The following is a 27561-nucleotide window of genomic DNA, read 5'->3' on the forward strand; positions in this document are numbered from 1 at the left end:
ATAACAGGTTAACCTTTTAACAACATAATGATGACGAGATTATATTATAAAATAAATTGACGAGTACGGCGCCGTGAATAATTTAATTAATACTGGTTTATAGAGGGTGACGAAATATTATTTCTGCAAGGTTTTACCCGAACCTTGCTATAACAAACTGTCAAATTATCCTCTGGATCCTATTGGAATTCCCTGAATGCCGTTTATACTTTTTTTTATATGATCAGTTAATTACCGTTAACTACTAAAATAAAAGCTAACAAAAATAATCTGAGCATTGTTTTAAATCACTAATTACTAACGGTTACCTTATTTACTCAACTCTTTGCCTGTGGCTATTAGAACGGAGAAAAACAAAAATAGATGACATGACGTGTTATACAGTCGATGAATAATTGAATACTTTGAACGGATTTCATTGCCCCACTCATAGTAGCAAACAAAATGTAATTTAATAATATTAATTATGTCTTATTATAATAATATTGATTATATTTTATTATTAATTATTTATAACTAATTGACATGTAAAAATGTATTACTTTTTACCAATAAATGTCTGAATCTGAATCTGAGATTTAAGAGGACTTTGTTCAAACACTACCTAGACAAAATTTAGATGCCTCATTTATTTGTGAACTACCTAACCATCTTTGGCAATATACTTATGTAGATCTGTATTCATTACCATGACAACTAATTATAATTATGTACCTTTAGACTCACCCAGATCCCACAGTCAAACTGTGTAAACAGTTTTGGGGGACATTGTATTTACATTTAAGTTTCTATGTAAGATGTTTTATTAAATAATAATAATAAAAAATAATTTATTTAATTCAAACTTATCTTCTTACTAACTCGCTATTCACGACGACCCGCAATATTTTCCAATAATATGACAAAGCCAAAGCACTCACGTCACGCATCTCAGTGAACAAAATCATATACCCTAAAAATGGACGCCATAATGCCCATAATTGTATAACAATACTCCAATCGGACTATAAATGTGCAATAAACGAAGAAATACGTAGTTGGTGTTTCAGACAACTATTACAAGTCTCAAACAGTCTTTTTACAAAGCAACAGCATAAAGAATATGAAAACATTTCTTGTAAACAAATACCTACTTAGAAATCCACTATTGCGATCTTCCGTGTTCGTTTTATGTAAATTGAGAAAACGCTCTCTCTTCCCGCTCGATTTGCGAGGCTTCGGCTAATCTTCCGCCAGTCGACTACAATTTAATCAAAGTAAACAACGACGGGCGCTGTAATTTATCTAGATTATTTCGTGGCGAGCGATAGTAATCGACTTTTTTCTCGACAGAACGCGCGGAATGGGAGCTCGTAATGTATCTCGAATCCCAAGATACAAAGATGATTATTATCTACATAAAAGGCAACGTTATGTGTATAAACTAGCTTTTTTCCGCGACATCTGCGTGGTATTAGTAAATTGGATAACGCCTGATAAAAAATAAGAGCAATAATAATTCAATTTGAGAATAATACTTACATCAATTATCAGGCGCTGTCTCAATTATCTTACTTTTGGAGAGAAAACTAGGGCAATTTTTACCATCTTAACGTATGATTTCTGGAATTAAAAGTATAATATGTCCTTTTTCAAGTTCAAATCATCTCCGTATCAAATAAAACTAAAGTACATTGGTTCAGCAGCTTTTACTCATGACGAGGTAACTCACAGACAGATAGAAACACTTTTGAATATACAATATCGGTACTCGTATGTATAGCATCCTTATATTTTTGCTGCGCAACTATTTTGTTTTATCGAAATAGTTTGCCATAATAAAACATTCGCAACAGTTGACCCATTCGTCTGTTTCAGGGACGCGAGAGAGTGCGTGATAAACGGCCAATGTATGTTATAAACGACGCAGTTATGGTATTAGAATATTATTCAAAAACACCCTAGATTAAAATTAAGTAATAATATTGTTTGTCCTTTCCAGTACTCGGGACCATGGGGTCCCGGTTATTGTTACATTTGATAAAAACGTTGTACGAATTGCTTTATGAGAGCAGAGTTACGATAAAAGCATTATAAAATTAGATTTCAATAATATATTCGATAAAAATATAACTTTTTGTTAGCACTAACAATTTATGATGGCCATCACAAATCTCCGCCGACGAAGTGATTTAGATACACAAAATTATGTCGATTTGGGGAAGTAAATAAAATCTCGCAAAAAGGCTCGATGGCTTAAATCGCTGTAAATATTTAGAATCAACAGTATATCTAAGCATATTTCAATAATACAAAACAATACACTCACTTATTTAAAAATATTTTAAGCGGGTTGCTCACGTGTTAAGTCGATATAACGTTCGACATGTTTCGATCCATTTCCGAGGATTTTTCTCAAGAGTAGCGACCCCGCCTTTACTTGTCGAGAGCGCGACGCATACAGACGCGTATGAGTAGGTATGCGTTTGTTTTGAAATCTGCTTTAGAATGTTTCTATGAAAACAGTACTAACCTTTTTGCCGTCTAATTCGTGTGTTCCTTGCGCTAATACTTTATCTACACTACCAGGGTCTCCGAATGTAATAAAGCCAAAACCCCTGAAACAATAGAAAAACATTGGTTAATTCAGTCATATTACATTATAATTAAACGTAAGTACACTTAGGGCCAGTTGCATCAAATTCTCTGTCACAGTTAAAGCGTTCGTTAAATTTTATTGTATGGGAAGTTCGATAGACGTCTGCTACGTGACGATGATTTGTGTCTGTCAAATGTGGTTGATGCAACTGGCCTTAAATAATACAAAAAAGTAAAATTAGTGTTACGCTTACATTAGTATAATCCTAGACATAAATGAAAAATACAGGCATTCTGTTTTATGTAGGTAATAGATGTCTGGTAGGCAAACGATATAACGTCACACCGTTCTCTTTGCACAATTTGTGTGCGATAGGGACGCACCGCTGCGATAAAGTTTATCACACTAGTGTGCTACGCCCGCTGAAAGAGGAGTACCTATTCTGTCATTTATTGTTTAATATTTCAGTGATTGTATTTATTTATACATGATATAAAACATATTGCTCATTCATTTTTTAAACAATTCAAGCGCACCTTTATACGTAACTATTTTATTCAAAAGACAAGTCAATGAACCATTTTACCAACTCAACAAATTCTCAGTAAGAAATTTAAACTTACGTAAAACTACGTAACAGGTAGAGTACGAAATGAGAAATTTCTTCAGTGTGTACTGTCGTCGGAGAGACGGACCGATAGGAGGTGTCTCTCTGATTGCGCCCCGCCCGACTGCTGGTTCACAGTAGTGATTTTGAAAACAGTAGTTTAACTAGTTGCATTGCTTGTCAAAATAGTAGAAATTAAAAAGTGTCAACATCAAAGTCCCATTTTTATCAATATGAGTGAGAAAGCGAGACGACACGAAAATTTTGTCACTGTTTTATTTATGCTGTTTTTAGCCAGTCTGTCTGTAGGGCTAGCACATGATTGTCGCGAGAGTATGTTGCCGCGAGATAGATTACACGTCTTTGTCTAATTGTATTAATGACATAAGGATGGGTAGTCTATCTCGCCGCGACATACTCTCGCGGCAATCATACGCTAGCCCTACTGTTAGTCTATTAGGATAATGAAACGAAACCGGTTACAGCTTATATACCTATATTAGTATAATATACGTAATACCTAAAATATTTTTAAAGCGCAAGCAAGATGCACATGAGCCACATGATACCAAAATTACAATTTTTTTTATCGGAATAGGATTCTGAAGTAATTTTTGTTATACTTATATAGGTACCTTTGTTTTTAACGATTATGTTTTATTGCTTTAAGATATAATCGTATAATAATATATATCGACTAAAACGAATAGTGCATTGCCATATGAGTTATAATATTTATATTAATGATTATTATTTCGATAATTATTGTGTCTGAAGTATTCCAAAAAGTACCAGCGACATACACGTTAATAAACCCATTGGCTTTATTTGCTTAGTTATTAATTTTATTGTACTTCGATCTTAATAGAAAAAATGCTTTGTGTTATTTGGCTAGGACATGGGTAGTACTGGTTGTGATACTTTTACTGTGCTGACGGCGACACTAACGACGTTTGTATTTATTTTGTTCCAACCTTCAAGTTTGTTTGCAAACTTTTATAAGTAATGAAATAAATTAAAATGATAACTTTTGCGTCTAGGGGTGTATTTAGAAAGATAATTATATATTTTGTAGTAATTATTTAGTACACGGTTCAATTTTCGCATTTATAGTCGAAAACATAAAACTATTTGAAAAGGTTTAGAAAGGGGAAGATTTAAAACTCAAAAGAGTTTACATTTTTAGTAGGTACCTACTTAGAGCATTTCAGTTTTTAATCAGTGTACAAAGAACCCTTGTTCTTCGGTACCTTTACCGGTCAAGACTGTGAAATCTTACTTACAAAAAAACTTCGAATTAGGTCATTGAACATATTGATTTAAACTAACACGATTTTCACTGATAATTTTAGAACTAAACGGGACTTAATCAAACATAAATGTAAGTGTTTACGCGATTAAGTCCCGTTTAGTTCTAAAATTATAAGCGCTAATAATTATAGTTCTAAAATTATAATAATGAAGCGCTGGTAACCTAGCGGTAAGTACGTGCGACTTTCGCTCCGTAGGTTGCGGGTTCGAACCCGGCTCGCACCAATGAGTTTTTCGGAATTTATGTGCGTAATGTCATTTGATATTTGCCAGTCGCTTTTCGGTGAAGAAAAACATCGTGAGGAAACCGGACTAATTCGAATAATGTCTAGTTTACCCTTCGGGTTGGAAGGTTAGATGGCAGTCGCTTTCGTAAAAACTAGTGCCTACGCCAAATCTTGTGATTAGTTGTCAAAGCGGAGCCCAGGCTCCCATAAGCCGTGGCAAATGCCGGGATAACGCAAGGAGGATGATGATGAGTTCTAAAATTATAAGTCATTTGAAAAACAATAAATATTTCCTATTTTAAAGCAGCCCAATCCCCTTTTTAGTGCGTGGCAATCAAAATCAGTTCAACAAAATTGGCACGCATGCATTCCATTATTAAATTGAACAAGTTAACAGCGTATTTTGGAATAAGCGGGCAGCGGCTCGCAAGCGATAAATAATAAAAAGCCTTCTCCACTTTAGGACTTGCAAAAATCACAATTTATAGAGCATTTTAATTTCACTTAGCCGATCCATATTTTACATGTGGCGGGCGCCCGACCGTGCCCGGACTCGAATTAATACTAAATTGAAATTGTAAAAATGGAAATACAATTTTCTTGTTGGACCTCGCTCCTACCTTCCGTTTACGGAGGATGTGTTATCTCCTAGTGGAGTTAGTTTTAAATGGGCATAATTCAAGCGAGAACGGGATGAGAACCATGTTAGAGGGGTTTAATTTAAGTACATGGCAAAAGTACGATAAAATTATAACTCAATATATACCTTCATAATATATAATAAAGGAAGGTTTTTACTATAAGTACTAGTTATTATAATGTTGTCTAAACAGTAATAAGAATAGTAAGCACGTTTTTCTATTTAATGATTTTCATTTATATTACTTACGCCGTGTCTTGCGTGGGCGACGGTCGCGCGACCGCCGCGCGACCATCGCGCGACCGTCGCCCACGCAAGCCACGGCGTTAGAAATATCTTCAAGATATAGGTATATTTATGAAATCTTCAGGCACAATTTATCGACTTTGGCTTTCAACTTACGCTTTTATTTATTCCATTAAGGCTTATAAATTTGCAATCTAAAAAGTTATCCCAAAATTGAGTTACGACCCTTTTTCTAAAACGTTCGCATCACAGTCGTATACACCCTCGAAACCGTATTAAATCAGGCAGGTCTTTATAAGATTCATGACTTAATACACTCGGCACTCATATTCGTATACAAAAACATGCAGAGAAGGGCGCTCGTGCTGGGAAATTGAAAATAACGAGAACCTCCGTTCGCACCGCGCATCATACCGCCTGTGTGCGCGACCAACTACAGGTGACCTATCGCCGGCCTTTCGATCTTCCCTATCTCTTATGATCTTCTCATCAATACAAGACGCGTCAGAGCTCAATAATACATGGTTTCACTACGGTAGCGAGTGGAGAGGCCCTTTACCGAATAGAGTAACATCCTACTTATCTTTAAGGAGACGATGCCTTATTTTCATCCACTTGGTACAGAAACTCAATTCTTTTGAATCTATCATTAAAGCTTATAAGAATTTTGTGAACCTGTTGCTGTAACTGTGTATTCCTTTTTTTGCACATAACTACATTAGTACTAGTGAATTAGTAGTTCAGTGGGAGCTGTGTTGTGGTTTCCTGTCCCTCTTCGGTTATGCACAACGGAGCTTAAACGGCTCAGTCGGTAGCAAGCGTAACCGCGCCCTTAATTTATGGATGGCGAGATTTTGATACTGCAGCTCCACTAGTTATCTTGTTATAACTAAACGAGTCCGGTTGTGGCTACCCGTGTTGACGCATTTGGAAATGAACGCAACATTTCTCTTTATGAATTATTACTATTTTTGTATTGTATTTCTTTTGAATGTTGGACGTCTATCTGTTGCTTTTGTTACTCATACCATAGAATTAAACGAAAATTTTACTTTTAAAAACATAACATACAGTACCTACTAGTTTCGGAATATCAGAACATATTACTTGATAAAGAAGAACAGCGCCCCCAAACGGTTACTTGATGGAATCAAAAGTTACATTCATGTTTACGTTATCGAGTAACGCATTCTAAAACGTCAAAACGCATAGCAGAGGTTTGGTATGTTGCGAAATATACAACTCAAAATGGATTCATTGTCCGACATTGTTTAATACAATTATTGGACAAAAGTTCATTAATATGCCCAACCCGCAGTAGAGTTATTTCAAATGAGTCTATTGTTTTCCGCGGCGTTAGGGCCCTAACCTAATGCCGCGAACTATCCGAATGAGTCCGATAATCCACTCGCCTATTGTGTTTGAACAAAACTCCAAGAAAATAAATATAGGACGGGGTAGAGGCAAAAGCCGAAACCGCAACGTCAGGAACAAATAGCGGTAACTCCCGTATTCATGGCTCACGGCTGCAGCTTCAGAGGGAGCCGATAGCAATTACCGGCGGAATTAATATCACGCCCCAAATGTTGCTCGCACATTTATACGTATCGAGTGCAATATTGTCTCCTTTATTAGTTGCCGGGACAAATGCCGCCGCTGTCGTAATTCCACCCTTATTTCTGTCTTCGATTGCCGCCTTTCTTATTTAATCTTGACGATAATTAATACGCCTTACGACCTCTCCCGTTACAGCTCTGTGGTTGACGTGGTCACCTTTTCAATTTGTATTAGTTAGATGTGATTAACTCGCGATTGGATTACGCAGTTGAACGATGATTTAATGTCGGTACGTTGCGCTAAATGCTAGCAGTTTTCAAATGCATTGTGAGCGATACTGTGCAAGTATTACCCACATAATCCGGAGCGAAATTAAGTAAGTAATCCAATAATTAATCTAAATGGACCGTACAGCCGAATGGTTCAAAACAATCAGCCCTGCCGCAAAATACGTGCATTAAATGAAGCGAATCGCCGCCTCCAGGGATCCCTGATAAATTAAATTGATTAGAATCCGTTCGATGCCGGCCGGTGGTGTAGCTGTGTAAAAATAAGGCCTGCTGAAAAACAGCCCATGATTCTTGATCAGCCCTCTTGCACCATTATGTTCTCAACTTCCTTCTTTAAATATTAGGTTATTTTGTACCTTTATTCGCTGCTAGGAATAAAGTGTTTTGTTATTTAGGAAATTTTTGAAATTTGTATGAATATTGAATATTCGGTATCGTAGGTATAAAAGCATTTTTGCTTATCTATATACTGTATACTCGTATACTATAGGTGCTACTAACTACTACATAACTACGAGTACATTTGATGAAACTGGGTACGATAAAAAAAAAATTCTACAAAGTATTATTTCCGATTCATTTTTCCTTAAACATACTGCTTGGAAGGGATAAAAACATATTCTAAACCTCCACAGAAATTACTCTCGCCCTTCAAACTCGCTCCAAATCTGCCTATCGCCTACTACCTAAGTATACCTGTCACGTACTCGCAAACATTTTAAGTATAGCACCAAAGTGTTCAATAAAGAGGAGCTTTTCACAAATTCCGTTCACGTAAGCTTTAACTGGCGATTAAAATTTAAGCTCGAATTTAGACGGCCTAATCTCAGCGCTGCACCGTTTCACTGCATTTTCGTATAATTTTATATAATGAACTTGCCTATCTATCTAGGTTGGCCAAGACGGGAAGGGAGTAGACTGGTGCAGCTTGTCGCCATGTCGGTGCGACTGAGCTTATCTGTTGCGACACACGCCCTGTATCTACGTTTATTAGCAACCTACTACCCTAGTATGAGCACAGAACCCTCGCGTCTTATGCTTGTGTAGTTAACAAGTTTGGCTTCGCAGCTATTGCATTGTGCTTCGGGCTGGTGTCTGATAAACTACGACCTTTGTCATCGCAGACGACGGATGATATATTATGTGACGTCACATAGCTGCGGTAACTTGTCTGGTAGTGTGTGTGATTGTGTTGCAGTCGAACTTGCGCTGTTTGCGAGGATTGCGAATTATACGGGTTAAACACTTGAACCGCATATCAAAATACCTAGGATTCGAAACTCCATATTACAGAAACAAGTGACTTTGGATTGTTTCGAACTCATTGTTAATAATGTAACAGGCATAGGTAACAAATAGGTGTGTTCTTATTTAATCACATACATTTCAAATTGGGAGAAGAGCGTCGTCAAAAAACACCGCAGATGCGTTGGACGGACGATATCAAAAGGACTGCTGGGAAGAAGTGGCTCCAGGAAGGCGATTTTTGAATATCGCATACGGGATTTTGCCACTAAAATACCGGTTGAAAACGGTAACTTGCCTATTATTTTCAGTGACAATTTTCTGAATTCGAACGCGTGAAACTCAAAAATCGGCCCGATCGCACAAAACCGTGACGAGTGGCGCATGTTGAAGGAGAGAGACACCCGAGAGAGAGAGAGAGAGAGAGAGAGAGAGAGAGAGAAAAATACTACTAGCTTGGTACAGTTAGAGAGAGAGAGAGAGAGAGAGAGAGAGAGAGAGAGAGAGAGAGAGAGAGAGAGAGAGAGAGAGCTGAAGAGAGAGAGAGAGAGAGAGAGAGAGAGAGAGAGAGAGAGAGAGAGAGAGAGAGAGAGAGAACAATTTCATAAAATAAATCAGTAACAAATCTATTATGCAAATGAGTTTTAAGCAGCCTTAAACGAGGACGGCGTCAATTCCAATGCGTTTCATCCCACTTGCACCAATGTCACATACTCTCTAGCGCAGTTGCTAAAAAGTTGTGAGATAGGTACTTACCAAGAATTATTAAGAACCAGCTGTCTAACAAAACTACCGTGAGACACTGACATATTAAACATGTAAAATCGGGTCACTCACGTAAACGTAACGTTGGATTCGGATTCGACACACTAAATTCGCTTCGATAAAGTAAGTCCGTACTTCGTGGTTTAGCGAATTAAAGTACGGGAGGCTATTGAAATTACTAGTAGTCATCATTCGAATTTTAATCGTGATTGTGGTTGGTCAGTGCCTCCTAGCTGGAAGACGGTGTTACGTACTACGCCGGTAGTCCGTGTGGACGAGCCCTAAGCGAATGACGTAGTGAGTGTAGTGTGCAACCCAACAAATGACAATTATGCCGAAAGTGAGGGTAGTTTCGCACCGCCTCTGCCGCCGCCGACCCCCGCGCCGGGTGCGAGCTGCGGCCCGCAGTCTGCGTCGGGATACCATCAGCAAAGCGCGAGCTCAATGAAAATGCTCCTCGTTACGGAGCGAAACATGTCGAGCTATTTTCGACAATTTTACGTGAGTGACCAGATTTTACATGTTTAATAAACCAACTGTCTCTTTTACTTTTCTACTCAGCCTTACAAACGGCGTTAATACAAGTTCACAGCACCATGTAGCTCATCAAATAATTCATCCCTATATTTATTTGTTTGCAGTCTGCATCGAGCATTGTTTGTCGATTGTGTACAAGGATACCGCGATAGAGGCCATGTGTATACTTAGTTAATAATTACATTAGCCGTCCATATTCCGGTCTATTGATTATGTATACAGTATTTGCGAGCAACCGTCGCTCGTGGCAGTTGAAGAGTGGCAGCATTGAGTGTTAGATCAAGACACTTGATTGATTAACAGTTTGTAGACAGAATAATGTCGGGAGTATCGGAATCAAAATTCAATGAGCACATTGTGGCTTTATTTCATGTTGGTTTCTAAATTTTGAATAAGTAGGTACGTTATAGTTGGTAGGTATTGTACATGAAAATGCCTATGTAACTACATTAACACTTTCGAAACCGGGCTCTACGCGGCGCTACGACATTTTCGCTACATACGGGTTTCCCCATGTAATCGGCTACGCTTCTACGAGCGGTGTGCCCGACAGTCGGGTTCTTGGTAGCGAAAGTGTTAATGTGATTTAATTTCTTGTCACCGACGTAAAACGTCAGGTGCTGTGGCCGAATGGCATTTCTGCGACGCGAAACGAAAACGAAACGCCGCAAAAGGTAGTCTGGCTCTGTCGCGCCAATACGCAAGAGCGATAGAGATAGATATCTACGAGCGTTTCATGAGCGTTTGTGGCATTCGGCTACGTACCCTGGTGTTACATGAGTAAAGCCTTTATTTACAATACCATTAAAAATAATAAAAATGACTGTGAATCAAAGCTTGAAATTATTATTCTTTGATTTTGTTTAATAGACTAATTTCTGTCCCACTGCTGGGCAAAAGCCTCCCCTTCCTTTCTCTAGTCATTCATTTAATTAAAGCCTACTAATTATTTATAACTAGATAACATACTTTTGATAAAATGACATACAACAACTGTGACAAAACAAAATTATGCTTATGATTTATTTTTGCAATGGATATAGGTATAAAGATATTCTCAGAGACTCAGTTTTGTGATAAATTATTCCAAACAAGTTTACTTCCCGCTTAATACCAAGCAGTCTCCTTAGTCTATGTACACCTGAAACTACAGAATTGTCACATGCGCGTTGCTGTCTCTAATACTACGCGCCCTCCTTGAACTCTGTCAACATTACTCACCGGTATGAACAGAATTAGTATTAGTAAATATTTAAAATGTAGTTTGCATATTGAATTGAACTGCAATAGTAACTAGCGGGTACATTAATGGCACTAATGTTTAGCATATTAACTGCGTATCAACTGTAATTTTCTAGCATTCGTAATTCTAACTGCCTATTCAGAATGCAGTGCTTTTGCGAAAACCATTTCTATTTTACGATATTAATTCCCGACCATTTCAACGCTTAGAGAGATTTGAATAACGTTAGATTTTTTTAACGCTATTTTATGAAGGTTTACGTACGTCCCTAATATGAAAATGTATATTTAGGGCAATAAAGTAACAAACTAGTTTTTTAAAGGTGCGCGGGGCCCGAGGGCCCCGCGGTCTTTCTTGTTGCTTTTTTGTTTTTTTTGCTTTGCTTTTTTGTTTCTTTGCTTAGCTTGTTTGTTTTTTTGCTTTACTTGTTTGCTTTTTTGCTTTAGCCTTTGTGTGCTTGGATTGGAAGCACTCTCTGCCCGCAGCTCGGCCTGCGGCCTTCGCGTGCTTGGGAGCCTGTCAGACCTCGGGCCTTCGGCCCTCCGCGTAGTTACTGTGGGGGTTGTAGGGAAGTTGGAGCTTAAACACGACCCAATAGTAAAAGTGTATTGAGAAGCTCACGACGGGCCTACGGCCTGCGGCCTCCGGCCCGTCATTTCGCTTCTCTAAGACACTTTTACTATTGGGTCGTGTTTAAGCTCCAACTTCCCGGTCCGCCGGCGAGTCGATCAGGGACGCTCCGGGCCTTCGGCCCTACGCGGAGCTCGGCCTTCGGCCTTCGCTGGGTTTCGAAGCTCCGCGTCGGGCCTTCGGCCCGCCGCTTCGCTTGTTAAGATACTTTTTGTTATTGTTTTGCTTGGGAGCACAGTCTGTACGCAGCTCGGCCTGCGGCCTTCGCGTGCTTGGGAGCACTCTGCCCGCAGCTCGGCCTACGGCCTTCGCGTGCTTGGGAGCCTCTCAGACACGCTTCGGGCCTTCGGCCCTCCGCGTAGTTACTGTGGGGGTTGTAGGGAAGTTGGAGCTTAAACACGATCCAATAGTTAAAGTGTCTTGAGAAGCTCACGACGGGCCTGCGGCCTGCGGCCTCCGGCCCGTCGTTTCGCTTCTCTAAGACACTTTTACTATTGGGTCGTGTTTAAGCTCCAACTTCCCGGTCCGCCGGCGAGCCGATCAGGGACGCTCCGGGCCTTCGGCCCTACGCGGAGCTCGGCCTTCGGCCTTCGCTGGGTTTCGAAGCTCCGCGTCGGGCCTTTGGCCCGCCGCTTCGCTTATTTAGATACTCTTTGTTATTGTTTTCTTGGGAGCACAGTCTGCACGCAGCTCGGCCTGCGGCCTTCGCGTGCTTGGGAGCACTCTGCCCGCAGCTCGGCCTGCGGCCTTCGCGTACTTGGGAGCCTGTCAGACACGCTCCGGGCCTTCGGCCCTCCGCGTAGTTACTGTGGGGATTGCAGGATTTGTAGGGAAGTTGGACCTCCGGCCTGCGGCCTCCGGCCCGCCGCGTCGCTTTTTAGACACTTTTACTTATATTTTCTTGCTTGGGAGCACTGTCTGTACGCAGCTCGGAACTTGGACCGGAGCAATGACCGTCGAGCTGTAGAACGCTCCCTCAGGCTGGTAGGGAAATTTGACTTTGTCCCCTCTCGCCGCCGTTTTTGACTTTTCCAAAAATTTTTTTTTCTCATTTCTATTTTTGGCCCCCGCTCTTACCACGTGCCAAATTTGAACGCGCTCGGACCGAAAAAAAAAAAAAAAAAGATTTCAAAGTCGGCCATTTTGAAATTTTGTAAATGCCATTCGATGGACCTCAGATAACTGTACAACATTAGTTCAAGCACTTTTAACCTTTTCCCTACCGTTACGGAGCTATGGGGATTTAAAAAAAAACCTCCATACAAACTGGTAGGAAAATTTGACTTTGTCCCCTCTCGCCACCGTTTTTGACTTTTCCAAATTTTTTTTTTTCTCATTTCTATTTTTGGCCCCCGTTCTTACCACGTGCCAAATTTGAACGCGCTCGGACCGAAAATAAAAAAAAAAAATTTCAAAGTCGGCCATTTTGAAATTTTGTAAATGCCATTCGATGGACCTCAGATAACTGTACAACATTAGCTCAAGCACTTTTAACCTTTTCCCTACCGTTACGGAGCTATGGGGATTTAAAAAAAAGACCTCCATACAAATTTCAATTGGCCTTCAAAGGGCGCCATTTTGAATTTTTCAAAATTTTCTTTTTGTATACTAATCTTAGGGTGGCTGTCCACCCGTGTGCAAAATTTCAGCGCGCTCGGACCATTTTGAAATTTTTCAAAAAAAAAAGTCGGCCATTTTGATTTTTTTTTAATGCCATTCGATGGACCTCGGGTGACTGTATAACATTTGTTTGAGCACTTTTCACTTGTTTGTACCGTTACGGAGCTATGGTAATTAAAAGAAAAACCTCCATTCAAATTTCAATTGGCCCTCAAAGGCCGCCATTTTGAATTTTTCAAAATTTTCTTTTTGAATACAAATTTTGGGGCGACCTTCCACCCATGTGCCAAATTTCAGCGCGCTAAGACCATTTTGAAATTTTTCAAAAAAAAAAGTCGGCCATTTTGAATTTTTTTTAATGCAACTTTTTTCTACTTCGAGACCTGTATGACATTTGGTCGAGCACCCCCCGGCTATCTCTTACGGTTTAAAAGTTGCCATACAAAATAAAAGTGGCCAGTTTTCTCACATTTGTAGCATTTTTCAAAATTTTTTTATTTCATTCGAATCAAGGCCGCTTGGAGATTCTACGACCAAAATTTGAGCACTCCACGATAAATTTGAAAAATTGTCAAAAAAAAAAGTCGGCCATTTTGAAAAAAAAATGGCGGCGTCAAAAACTGCCCAGGGTCCTCTATGACATTTGGTCGAACACTCCCCGGCTAACTCCAGCCGTTTGGCCAGGCCGTCCAACATTTTTTTACCCGGAACCGGTAGACCGACGGTCTGATCTATCCGGGGTCGCAGGACCAAACTCTATACGACCACACCAAACACTGCCACCTTCAAATCCCCCTTCTGCCTATTTTTGGAAAAATGTCAGTCGGGTTGTAGCTTTATATTACTAGTTTTTTAAAGGTGCGCGGGGCCCGAGGGCCCCGCGGTCTTTCTTGTTGCTTTTTTGTTTTTTTTTTTTTGCTTTGCTTGTTTGTTTTTTTGCTTTGCTTTTTTGATTTTTTGTTTCTTTGCTTAGCTTGTTTGTTTTTTGCTTTACTTGTTTGCTTTTTTGCTTTAGACTTTGTCTGCTTGGAAGCACTCTCTGCCCGCAGCTCGGTCTGCGGCCTTCGCGTGCTTGGGAGCCTGTCAGACACGCTCCGGGCCTTCGGCCCTCCGCGTAGTTACTGTGGGGGTTGTAGGAAAGTTGGAGCTTAAACACGACCCAATAGTACGACCCGTCGTTTCGCTTCTCTAAGACACTTTTACTATTGGGTCCTGTTTAAGCTCCAACTTCCCGGTCCGCCGGCGAGCCGATCAGGGACGCTCCGGGCCTTCGGCCCTACGCGGAGCTCGGCCTTCGGCCTTCGCTGGGTTTCGAAGCTCCGCGTCGGGCCTTCGGCCCGCCGCTTCGCTTGTTAAGATACTTTTTGTTATTGTTTTACTTGGGAGCACAGTCTGTACGCAGCTCGGCCTGCGGCCTTCGCGTGCTTGAGAGCACTCTGCCCGCAGCTCGGCCTGCGGCCTTCGCGTGCTTGGGAGCCTGTCAGACACGCTCCGGGCCTTCGGCCCTCCGCGTAGTTTCTGTGGGGGTTGTAGGGAAGTTGGAGCTTAAACACGACCCAATAGTAAAAGTGTCTTGAGAAGCTCACGACGGGCCTGCGGCCTGCGGCCTCCGGCCCGTCGTTTCGCTTCTCTAAGACACTTTTACTATTGGGTCGTGTTTAAACTCCAACTTCCCGGTCCGCCGGCGAGCCGATCAGGGACGCTCCGGGCCTTCGGCCCTACGCGGAGCTCGGCCTTCGGCCTTCGCTGGGTTTCGAAGCTCCGCGTCGGGCCTTTGGCCCGCCGCTTCGCTTATTTAGATACTTTTTGTTATTGTTTTCTTGGGAGCACAGTCTGCACGCAGCTCGGCCTGCGGCCTTCGCGTGCTTGGGAGCACTCTGCCCGCAGCTCGGCCTGCGGCCTTCGCATACTTGGGAGCCTGTCAGACACGCTCCGGGCCTTCGGCCCTCCGCGTAGTTACTGTGGGGATTGTAGGATTTGTAGGGAAGTTGGACCTCCGGCCTGCGGCCTCCGGCCCGCCGCGTCGCTTTTTAGACACTTTTACTTATATTTTCTTGCTTGGGAGCACTGTCTGTACGCAGCTCGGAACTTGGACCGGAGCAATGACCGTCGGGCTGTAGAACGCTCCCTCAGGCTGGTAGGGAAATTTGACTTTGTCCCCTCTCGCCGCCGTTTTTGACTTTTCCAAAAATTTTTTTTTCTCATTTCTATTTTTGGCCCCCGCTCTTACCACGTGCCAAATTTGAACGCGCTCGGACCGAAAATAAAAAAAAAAAATTCAAAGTCGGCCATTTTGAAATCTTGTAAATGCCATTCGATGGACCTCAGATAACTGTACAACATTAGTTTAAGCACTATTAACCTTTTTCCTACCGTTACGAAGCTATGGGGATTTAAAAAAAAACCTCCATACAAACTGGTAGGGAAATTTGACTTTGTCCCCTCTCGCCACAGTTTTTGACTTTTCCAAATTTTTTTTTCTCATTTCTATTTTTGGCCCCCGTTCTTACCACGTGCCAAATTTGAACGCGCTCGGACCGAAAATAAAAAAAAAATTTTCAAAGTCGGCCATTTTGAAATTTTGTAAATGCCATTCGATGGACCTCAGATAACTGTACAACATTAGTTCAAGCACTATTAACCTTTTCCCTACCGTTACGGAGCTATGGGGATTTAAAAAAAGGACCTCCATACAAATTTCAATTGGCCTTCAAAGGGCGCCATTTTGAATTTTTCAAAATTTTCTTTTTGTATACTAATCTTGGGGTGGCTGTCTACCCGTGTGCAAAATTTCAGCGCGCTCGGACCATTTTGAAATTTTTCAAAAAAAAAGTCGGCCATTTTGATTTTTTTTTAATGCCATTCGATGGACCTCGGGTGACTGTATAACATTTGTTTGAGCACTTTTCACTTCTTTGTACCGTTACGGAGCTATGGTAATTAAAAGAAAAACCTCCATTCAAATTTCAATTGGCCCTCAAAGGCCGCCATTTTGAATTTTTCAAAATTTTCTTTTTGAATACTAATCTTAGCGCGACCGTCCACCCGTGTGCCTAATCTCAGCGCGCTAGGACCATTTTGAAAATTTTCAAAAAAAAAAAGTCGGCCATTTTGATTTTTTTTTAATGCAACTTTTTTCTACTCGGATACCTGTATGACATTTGGTCGAGCACCCCCGGCTATCTCTTACGGTTTAAAAGTTGCCATACAAAATAAAAGTGGCCAGTTTTCCCACATTTGTAGCACTTTTCAATTTTTTTTTATTTCATTCGAATCAAGGCCGCTTGGAGATTCTACGACCAAAATTTGAGCACTCCACGATAAATTTGAAAAATTGTCAAAAAAAAAAGTCGGCCATTTTGAAAAAAAAATGGCGGCGTCAAAAACTGCCCAGGGTCCTCTATGACATTTGGTCGAACACTCCCCGGCTAACTCCAGCCGTTTGGCCAGGCCGTCCGACATTTTTTTACCCGGAACCGGTAGACCGACGGTCTGATCTATCCGGGGTCGCAGGACCAAACTCTATACGACCACACCAAACACTGCCACCTTCAAATCCCCCTTCTGCCCATTTTTTGAAAAATGTCAGTCGGGTTGTAGCTTTATATTATATAGATATAGATAAGCAGAGGTAAAAATGGCAGTACTTTCGAATGTTCAGGGTTCCCTTTTTAACCCCCGACGCAAAAACGACGGGGTGTTATAAGTTCGACGTGCCTTTCTGTCTGTCTGTGTGTGTGTGTCTATCTGTGGCATCGTAGCTCCCGAACGGATAAACCGATTTAGATTTAGTTTTTTTTATTGAAATCTGAGTTAGTCGGGAGTGTTCTTAGCAATGCACCTTAGCACCGAATATTTTAATAATGTAAGTAAGTAGCTTTAGTTAAGTAGTTAGTATTAGCAAGTAAGCTAAAAAATGTAAAATTTGCATGACTTATTTAAGTCTAGATATATGAAACTATATGTTTGACTAAGATCTGTAAACACTATATCTATCGCAAATAAAGAATTATGAATTATGAAAAATGTTTCATGAAAATCGGTCCACTAAGTCGCGCTTGGGGGTTTTTTCAAAATTTTAATTTTGTGGTTATTACGATATTTAAAAGAGACAAATTAAGGTTTTATGGTGCGACTGTTTGTCTGTCTATTAAATATTGGAGTATTTATTTTATTCAACTAGGTGTATACTTTTTCTATATACAAAAATGAACAATTTCAGCTTTGTTTAGCGTAGCGTGTTGAAAGTCGATGATCACATAAAACTACTCAACTCCTCTACTTAAAACTATGTGTTTATTAAAAGACGTAGTACTTTGAAGTTTCTGGGCCTTATAGTATTCGAAAATAAATGAATATTCTATTCTGATAAAATCGTACCAGAACCCAACTTCCACATCTCTTTTATCTCCGATTCATGTAAATTTTAAAACATTGAGGGAGATTATTTAAAATAATGACGTTTTACAAATACTATTGCCTAGCTTTGGGATGTTCAGTTTTGAGCTGATAATTTCGTCATTTAGGACAAATCTATTGACATTATTCATTAAGTAAGCAAGTTATAATTGAAGAAAAGTTTATGTTCCATAAAGGATTCGCATTGTATTTCTTATTCACCCTCACATAATAGGTGCAATGAAACCACTGTTAATTTTCGACCACAAAATAAACATGTCCTGTATTAACAGGATATTTTAATTAATTGAAATACCATCAGTGGATTAAATAAATATTGATGTTTTGTTGCTTAATTATTTTATGACGTTCATTCGGTGACAAATTATTTTCGAAATGTGATATTGCAGTGAAATAAAATATTATATTTGATGCCCTGGCGAGAGAGGTCACTGCGGGGTTGTCAACAATTTAAGTTAGCTCATTGTGGTTTTATGATTAAACTTTAATTTTTACACTGTCCCACAAAAATGAAATGAAAATATTGCCCTAATGAATGTTACTATTTTTATTTTTTAACCCCCGACGAAAAAACGACGGGGGTGTTATAAGTTTGACGTGTCTGTCTGTCTGTCTGTGGCATCGTAGCTCCTGAACGGATGAACTGATTTCGATTTAGTTTTTTTTTTGTTTGAAAGCTGAAATAGTCGGGATAGTTTTTAGCCATGTTTCATGAAAATCGGTCCACAATGTCGGTGTTTTTTTTTATTTTTTCCGTGTGGTGACTGGTTTATAATTTGACCATCCCTTTCCTGCTGCGGGTGTCGTCACAGATTATTAATAAGGTATTAACGTAACAGATCCTTCACTTGCCCGCAAAACGACAAATAACTACGCTTTATTTAACTAATACTAATAAGTTACTACGTAAAACTCAGAAGAATAGTAGGTACGTGCCACGAGACTACACAGGCAGGCGCTTGGCGTCCCTCGGCCACTTGTTCATTCGAATGAACAGCTAGCGTGTAGGTACTTAACGCGCGACCGCGAGCGAGTAACGTAGACTTGGTGTCGTCAAATGACTGTGGAGTGTGGGATTTAGGTTTCGTTTCACCAGTGATTACTCGAAGAGTCTGAATGTCTGTCAAGTTACACCAGTTTACAGTACTTTCTTCTCCCGAACGCCTATGGATGCGAATGACATTGGTCTCATTATGGTGTGGACGATGGACTACTAATGTCATATCACAATTTCTTTTTTATTATTATTATAAATGGCTTACTGTTGGCCACAGACTAGCCAAAGGCAAAGACGTGGCCTACGATGGAGTGAGCTCGCCCTGAAGATGTTTACTCTTGACTTGAAGGTCGCCGGGTTATATGAGCTCGGCAAATATAGCCGCTTAGGAATTCCACTCCTTGTTTCGTTCGGTCGTTCGTTTTCGTCTTTCGTTTTCTTTCAACTCTTTAATTGCTAAGAGTGACTTGAAACTTGAGCATTTTCATATTCTGCCTGGCCCTGAACACAAGCGTAAGTTTATATATGTTTTAACAAATGAAATGACATTCACGGCAATAAATTTCCACTAAAGCCCTACTTCAGCTTTGAATGTTTAGTTTTCAGACACTCAAAATCCAGTAGGCAATGTAATTAATTCGTGGTGGGTAGCGGAGGGCCCCATCCTGGATTAATGGATGGAATTACAAGCGCACACACAGAGCATTATTCTTTACGTTTGAACTTGATTGCTTTCACTGGTTCCGTACAAGCTGGTGTCACTAAAACTGCTAAACCTACTTATAAAGAAGTTTTGTGTGATCCATTAAAACTGTGATGTTTTGATACCTGCTGGCACGCTACGCTTTCGGGATAAGGTATCCATGACCAGTTTGACTAGACTCTGTTTTATATGTATGTAGGTAAATTACAGAAAAATGCAAAAAAAAAAACATTCCTTACAGGCTAAGTTTCAAGGGGGTTTTATAGTGTCCTGTTCCGAATTAATACGTCACTTACAGAAAATTTTAAATTTCTTTTTTGTACTGAATTCTTAACAGTATTTAAATATTAAATAAATTCTAGATTCGATTTGTACAACACGTAATATAAGGTACAGCGGGGCAAATCTCGACTGAGGGACAATAGGGAACTTGACTGTACTTAAAATAATAGTTATTTGTTATACAAGGGGTCAAAGTTGTATTTTACGCCGAGTGTGGAATTGAAAAACGAGCAAGTGAAAGGATTTTATAGTTGAACCACGAGCGAAGCGAGTGGTTCGAGAATAGAACCCTGAACTTGCGAGTTTTTTAACACACGAGAAGTAAAATACATTTGCACCCGAGTGTAACACAAAACTTTTCCCCTCACTATAGCGAGGAAACTACAACGCAAAAAATGCGTTTATCACTGCTTCCAAGTAGTTCCACAGGTGGTAAATCATCTTTATTACTAGATTCACCTAATTTTATCAATTTTAAAGCAGTTAATTTGACTTTATTCAAGGTCAAATTACTTTACCCACTAGTGGATAAAATGCGTTTTTACCCGTTGGTATTAAAGGACAAAACACGTGTTTCCGAGCTAGTGAGGGGAAAAATATTTTATACCATATACGAAATAAAGCATCAGATAAATAAAAGAAACACATGGATAGAAGTTATTTTTAAATACAATTTCTATTTGATAAGTCAGGTAGAAATATATAAAGTAACTCGTGACGTCACTCAATCCGATTTTATATTAATTCCATATTAGCAAGACGTTGAAATTCGTTTTGACAGTTCTTAAAAAGAAGCTGATTTGACTAGGAGGCAAGTAGCCTATTGTACCTGATCCATTTTTTCCATTATTACACTATGATGTTGAGTTCTACATGTATCCACTAAACACGCCTACCATATATAACCGGTGGACACTATATTTAAATAATGAAAACATTGTAAAACGTGAAATTAATGGATCACTTACTTTTGCCCCCCAGTCGGAATTTGTCCCGCTGTACCTTAACGTAATTATACAAATAAACTTCACATCTTCATTACAACTATGCCGTGCCTGTTGCATGCCGTTTATGTAAAACACCTAACACAAAATTAACGCGTTTTAATAAACGGGAGAGGTAAAGCGAGCCAGACACCTCCGCGGCACCCGCTCTTCCAGAGATAAGGTCGAAACCTCAGCGCCTCTAGCCACCAGTGCACTCGTTAACGCTCCGTGTCGAACGACAGACTAGCTCTGTCGCACCAATATCGTAAGGAAAGAGTTGTAACTCCATACATCAGTAATTGCGAGTTATTTGTAGTGACATCTAGAGTCAATCACACGTCGAATAGCGTAAATTATCAGTACTGCTACTTGTCAATAGATGTCGCAATGAACGAAAAGTCTAATGCTCAAAAAATGTTAGCTAATATTACAATAGTATTGACCAGTATTCTGTTTTCAATTCCTTCTGCTTGTAATATAAGTTGTAAACTGTTTTAATATAAAATTTTAGGCAGACGAGACACTGTTGACACCTAGTGTCGAGTCACTGGTACTGATAGTTTACGCTTTTTGACGCGTGATTGATGTGTGATTGACGCTAGATGTCACTACAAACCACTCTTTCCTTACTTATTCCTCTATGCCAATATGGAAAAGCTATAGAGAGAGATGACTATGATACGATAACTATTAAATATTGAAATTTAATATTGGCTGAAAGCAATAGCTGTTATAGACATCACTTTATTTTTCTGTTTAGTTCCCTAAATAGCCACATGGCGCTAGTTGTATATTCTCTGTCAGATTGCTCACGTTTTACTTACCGGTGTCAATGTTTTCTATATTCTATAATATATTAGTTATTTAAAGAAAGTATTCTTGTTTTCTTATTTCGCCAATTATAACAACGTCAACGTGTACTGGCTAGAGACCCAGGCGGGTTAGCGTGAAGCCTGCGACGTTTCGCCGAAATACATTAGGCAATAGTTACCCATTAGGACAGCATTATTTGACCGGCAGAGGTGGCGTGCTTGAGGGCAGTTTTGCTTCAACGAAATTTACACCAGCTGATATCCAACCTACCAGACAGTCAGATATTAAAACGTCTGCAGCTTTTGTGCAGGAAACTAACTGGAACCGTTTAAAGCGAGAGCCTCAGCGTTGGCGGGAAAGATAAAAGTTTATGAGTTATACATAAAACGATTTTCAAATCATATTTATGAGTGTCGTCCGAACATCTGCAATAGCTAGTTCGCGAGGAAATTGAAACCGTAGAGTGCATAACGCTTTCACGAACAATTTAAGTTGGTATTGTGCTCGGAACGCCGCGGACGATGCGCTTTTTGCGATGGTCAGCGGTTCCGGCCAACTTTATTGTTGTTTTGTGTGTGCCACCCTCTGATATCTTTTGTTGGAATGTTTGTGCAATTTACCTTATACCTGATAAGCTCCAAGTTTTGAAGATTAACAAATAGGATTCTTTCTACATGTTTCAAAAGTGTATTTGTAATAAGGGTGGAGATAAGAGTTTGTATTATACATTTATATTGAAAGTGCTGGTAGCCTAGCGGTAAGTAGGTACGTGCGAGTTTCGTTCCGGAAGTCGTGGGTTCGAACCCCGGCTCGCACCAATGAGTTTTTCGGAATTTATGTGCGAAATGTCAATTGATATTTGCCAGTCGCTTTTCGGTGAAGGAAAACATCGTGAAGAAACCGGACTAATTCCAATAAGGTCTAGGTTACCCTTCGGGTTGGAAAGTCAGATGGCAGTCGCTTTCGTAAAAACTAAACTAGTGCCTACGCCAAATCTTGAGATTAGTTGTTAAAGCGGACCCCAGGCTCCCATGAGCCGTGGCAAATTCTGGGATAACGCAAGGAGGATGATGACTGAATAAATTATATTACTGCATTAAGTATAGGTAAAGTTTTCTTAAAGATTCCTATGTTGGTATATTTTTGTATTTTGTTTTAAGGAATAAAAATATACATACATACATACATACAATCACGCCTGTATCCCATAAAGGGGTAGGAAGAGCACATAAAACTACTTAAGTTTCAGTGCCACTCTTGGCAAATAAGGGGTTGACAGAAAACGAAACTGTGACATTGCAGTGACAGGTTGCCAGCCTCTCGCCTAATAATAAAAATATAATGTTAAGAAATATGTATTATGTTACATCTTAAAACTACTAAGTTTTGAATGCACATCAATGTTTCAGTAAAGACTAATTTTAATGCCAAAGTATGTCATATTCATTCGAAAACTTATATAAAAACTTCTTATTTCAATCATAAACATAAAATATTAAAAATTAAATCTCCCGACGCAAAAACGACGGGGTGTTATAAGTTTGACGTATCTGTCTGTCTATCTGTTTGTTTGTCTGTCTGTAGCATCGTAGCTCCCGAACGGATGAACCGATTTAGATTTTTTTTTTTTGTTTAAAATCTGAATTAGTCGGGAGTGTTCTTAACCATGTTTCATGAAAATCGGTCCACTATAGCAGGGGTGTTATCTTTAATTTTGTGGTTTGGTTAGTTAAAGTCATTGATACAATGAATATGGGTGAAGAACTGAAGAACGGGTTAACTAAAATTGTAGAAAAATAGTAAAGTATTACATCCCCTTACTATAATATTATTCCTCTATATAGCAAATGATTCTTACGCTCCCTGCTAGTTTATAGATTCGTTCATTTAACTTTAAAAACGAAGTTTGGTTTACGTTCGACGTAGATCGCATAATCCCCACAGCATCGCTGCGCAGTCACGCTCCGAAAGTCAAAGTCTTCTATTGCAACTAAAACGTTCCTTAAAATGCATTAATCATAGTATTCCGCGCCAATCTCTCCTACAACTCTCAACTCTATCCCCACATTTGTAAAGTTCGAAGTACGATTTTAGATTTTGCGTGAACTTGAACGTACCGCACGCTATATCATGCTTCGCCTTCGTTACTACCGGATATGTTTTGCATTTTCTTTGAGGGTGTTGCTTAAGTCACTCCAGGCAAAATACGCATTATTTAATTCTTTATGAATACCCTTGATTCAAAAGAGCGTGTTTCAGTTTAATAGATTATGAGAAATAAGAATTCGGCCACACAAACATGGGTAGTTAACGTGCCTACAATATAGGTAGGTACATACATAAAAGGGTTTCAGAATTTTGAGCCTATATGAAAGTTATGTCTTATTTGAAAAGTTGCTATAATTATCAATAGAAACCAGGGTATTTACAAATATCAAGCTCGTTTAGGTTTGTATGAAAAGCATTATTGGCAACTTCGATTTTTTAGACAGTTTAGACAGGTATACGGCCCTCTTGATGGAAAGCGGGTTTCAGTTTCTTAGACTTGTATCTTAGAATGTCCTCCTAAGTCCAAACTAAGCAAAGCAAAGTCCAGAGTAACCAGTGCAAATATTCATCGAAAACGTTACAGTTAGTTTTCAAATGAGTATCTTCAGATAATGTGTGTTTCCAAAGCCTTTTTAGCGCGCAATTCAAAATGCCATACAAATTTAGGCTTTATATGGTATAGCACATACACCAGCAAGCAAACCAATGTTATAAAAGCAAGCATTGCTTGGTCTGTGGTCTAACCATTTGTATGGAATTTTATGTTTCATACGATATATAAATGGACGATGTGGTGAGGTTTTATTGTGTTAAAATTTGTTTAATACTTACCTACAGAGTAATCAATGTAATCATTAAAGGGTGAAGACGGTTATTTTTGTATACAATTTCTAACCAGCGAGACTCTTCATTTCGTCAATCTTAATTATAATTTAACAATCCTCAACAAGATCACCGTCTTACAGGAGCATCCACAATCATACTAATATTAACTGAAAAGTGCCATCGACGAAAATGAAACGGCCCTTTAATTTTCCCAAAATTACCCACGCGCGGTCTCCGCTTTAATTCGACAAGAAGAGAAGAGGCAGCAATCAAAAGAACTAACGGCGGTTCAAACGAGGCATTTCCATACGCGAGGGGGGCTTCGCAAAGTGCAAACGACACGATATTAGTTCGCAACTGATTACATTCCTTGCCGCCTTCGCTGCGAACGACTCACAATGAAGTAGCGACGAATAAACTTCATTACGCCGAGTTAAGCAATGGGAAATTATAAGAAGGAATTTTCGCTGAACGGCAGCGGTGGCACGTACTACACATGTTCAGCAGAATACTTCGCGATCATGGCCCAGGGCACTTATAGAGGACGCAACGCCACCGTTCACAATCACAAGTTCTCATTTGTCTACGCGGAAGTTAAACACCTGGAATATTCTCTACGTTCTTCTCGATAGTTTCCCGATAAAATTCAAACTTTGGTTCGACCGAGAGCCCTGATGCAAAGCGCAAGCCGCTTTGAACAGGTCGGCAGTCGACCGTTGCAGCAGCGGCAGTCCCTTGCGAAAAGTAAATAGTGGTCCGGCAGAGGGCTTTTCCGGATAAGATCTAAATCAGTCTTTGTCTCGTGCTAAACGCTATCCTTTTGAGAGATTTTCCATCTTTGCGGCAGCTCTAGCGTATATTGTATTGGATGTCGAAATTGAAGGCTTCAGCGCATTTTCTGAACCACTTTGTTCGGAAAATTATTGTGTGGAACGATTTGGCATGCAGTTCTAATGTAATGTGATCAGAATTTTAAAAATTGATATATTTGAATATATTTCATACCCCAGACAGTGCGGTATTATAAAAACAGATATTCAAAACGGATTAAATTTTACATTTTTTGTAAAGGCTCCAACTTTACGGCATTTTAAATGATTTTGCGACGAGGGATTTCGGTGGTAGGTCAGTAAAACAGCAGAGTTCCCGTTATGGTGATTTCACATATGTTGTTCGGAATTAGGGTCTACGTAGCGCATGTTAGGTGCCGTCACAAATAAGTTTTAATTAATGGAGTGGCACTTAGAGACACGCGCGCCCCGGTCGCCTTCTATTACACGCATGTTCGCTCGCTGGCCCTTACACCAGACGATACATTAACTTTATATTTATTTAATTAATTAATGTTCAGAAAGTTTGTAAATCGTTTTTATAAAAAAAATACATGTTAGCAACAAATACTGATCGACGAGGAAAGTAACAATAGAAGTACCAATAAAAAAGGAAGGATAAAATAGATTTACGTATATAAGTATCGTAATAAATCCAATATTTCTCAATTATAGACGGGAATAAGACGAGCGTTATTCCCGTCTATAATTGAAACCTGTTATCTGCGAAAAGCACAAAAGCGTAAGAAAAACAATTTGCCGACATAACTAATAACAGGAAGTCACCTCGTTACTCACAAGTGAATGGTACGTCGACAATCTCGCGAGCGCGCCCTCCACTTCTCAACTTAATGAATGAGAATAATTTTGCCAAAATACTTCGGAGAGATGGGACACACGCCCCGGGAATTTTTCAATTTGCAAACTGACATAATGTAATAAGAGTTACACCGTGAGCATGCCGACGCTGCGTAATTAATAACCTGTGAAATATTACCTGTTACAATAAATTTAGAGGATAAAAGTTGAGTGATAAATTTAAATAACAAGATAATGGCTCGAAGCCGGGACGAGGCCGAATACTTGAGAATAGTTCGCGTCGGTGATAAGTAGGTGTGTCAGGCGTTTTAGGGGATTCGCAAGTTTGTTCTCGTGCCTAATGAACGCGTGAAAGCGGAATAACTTCGCGAAAGCTTGAATAATGTATGCTTTAACGAGATGTTTTTCTTGAGGGAATCTCATTAACCCACTTTCTGATTGTGTGAATGTAAACTTTGGAAACTTCTTATTCTTAGTGTGAAGAATCTTTTACGAGTTCCGTAAATTAAATCACCTTCAAATTAAACTAAGTGTGTTGTTTGTTAACATTGTCTGAATTCTAGTTAGTGGCGTTTTCATTTTGATATTAAGTATGTGTACACACCGGAGACGGCTGACGTCGCGGTCGGGTGATGTTGCGAAAATTATCGTTAAGTTTTTTTTTAATGTACCTATTCAAATAGAAATTTGCTTTTTATAACATTCATACACAATTTGAAAGCCTTGCGTTAAATATAAAGTATCACAAAACTTTTTCCGTTTCTTCATCATAGGTAACATGATCGTAGCTCTTCTGTGACTTTTACCTGCACGATATTGATACTTGTCTTATAAATAAAGGAAAAACGATACCCAACGTACCCCTACACACTTGTGCGCAATCGCAGCTGTAAGTAAAATGGCTTGATTAATATATGAGCAATGCAGTTGTATCTTTGCCGGAATAGAACCAATATAGCATTTTAAATATTCACATAAAATCCTTCGCCCGGCGTTGTTTAATCGGCGCGTTAAATTCGAGAAAAGTCGAGAACACATCAAATATTAACTCTGCTCGAGCGTTGTTTCGGTAAATGGGATGATATCGCGATCGTCCATTTAAATACGGTTATTTTTAGATAAAATTCAAAAAAGTGCCATAAAACGATTTGGTAATTCGTGTTTTATTGAAAGTCGGGCGACATAAAATCGTTCCTTTTCTTGAATCCCTCGAATCACCATTAATCAAGTGGAACTGAAGTTTCACGCTAGCTCCCGAATCTAATTTCGCAAACAAAGAAAGCGAAAATCTATCTACCTTTATCAATCAAAACTGTTTGAAAATTCTATTCCGTTAGTTCGC

The 27561-nt window shown here is 39.5% G+C and overlaps 1 protein-coding gene across 4 annotated transcripts in view; it reads right to left on the minus strand.

Annotated features, from left to right (window-relative positions):
• Nucleotides 1–27561, minus strand: part of LOC125227931 (RNA-binding protein Musashi homolog Rbp6) — an 827229-nt gene that overhangs the window by 482926 nt on the left and 316742 nt on the right. For all 4 annotated transcript variants that reach the window (XM_048132341.1, XM_048132339.1, XM_048132338.1 and 1 more), the window contains exon 4: nucleotides 2513–2597. In XM_048132341.1, the coding sequence (XP_047988298.1) occupies nucleotides 2513–2597 (85 nt within the window). The remainder of the gene's footprint in view (nucleotides 1–2512; nucleotides 2598–27561) is intronic.

Source organism: Leguminivora glycinivorella, chromosome 7, assembly GCF_023078275.1.
Source record: "Leguminivora glycinivorella isolate SPB_JAAS2020 chromosome 7, LegGlyc_1.1, whole genome shotgun sequence".
Taxonomy (NCBI): Eukaryota; Metazoa; Arthropoda; class Insecta; order Lepidoptera; family Tortricidae; genus Leguminivora; species Leguminivora glycinivorella.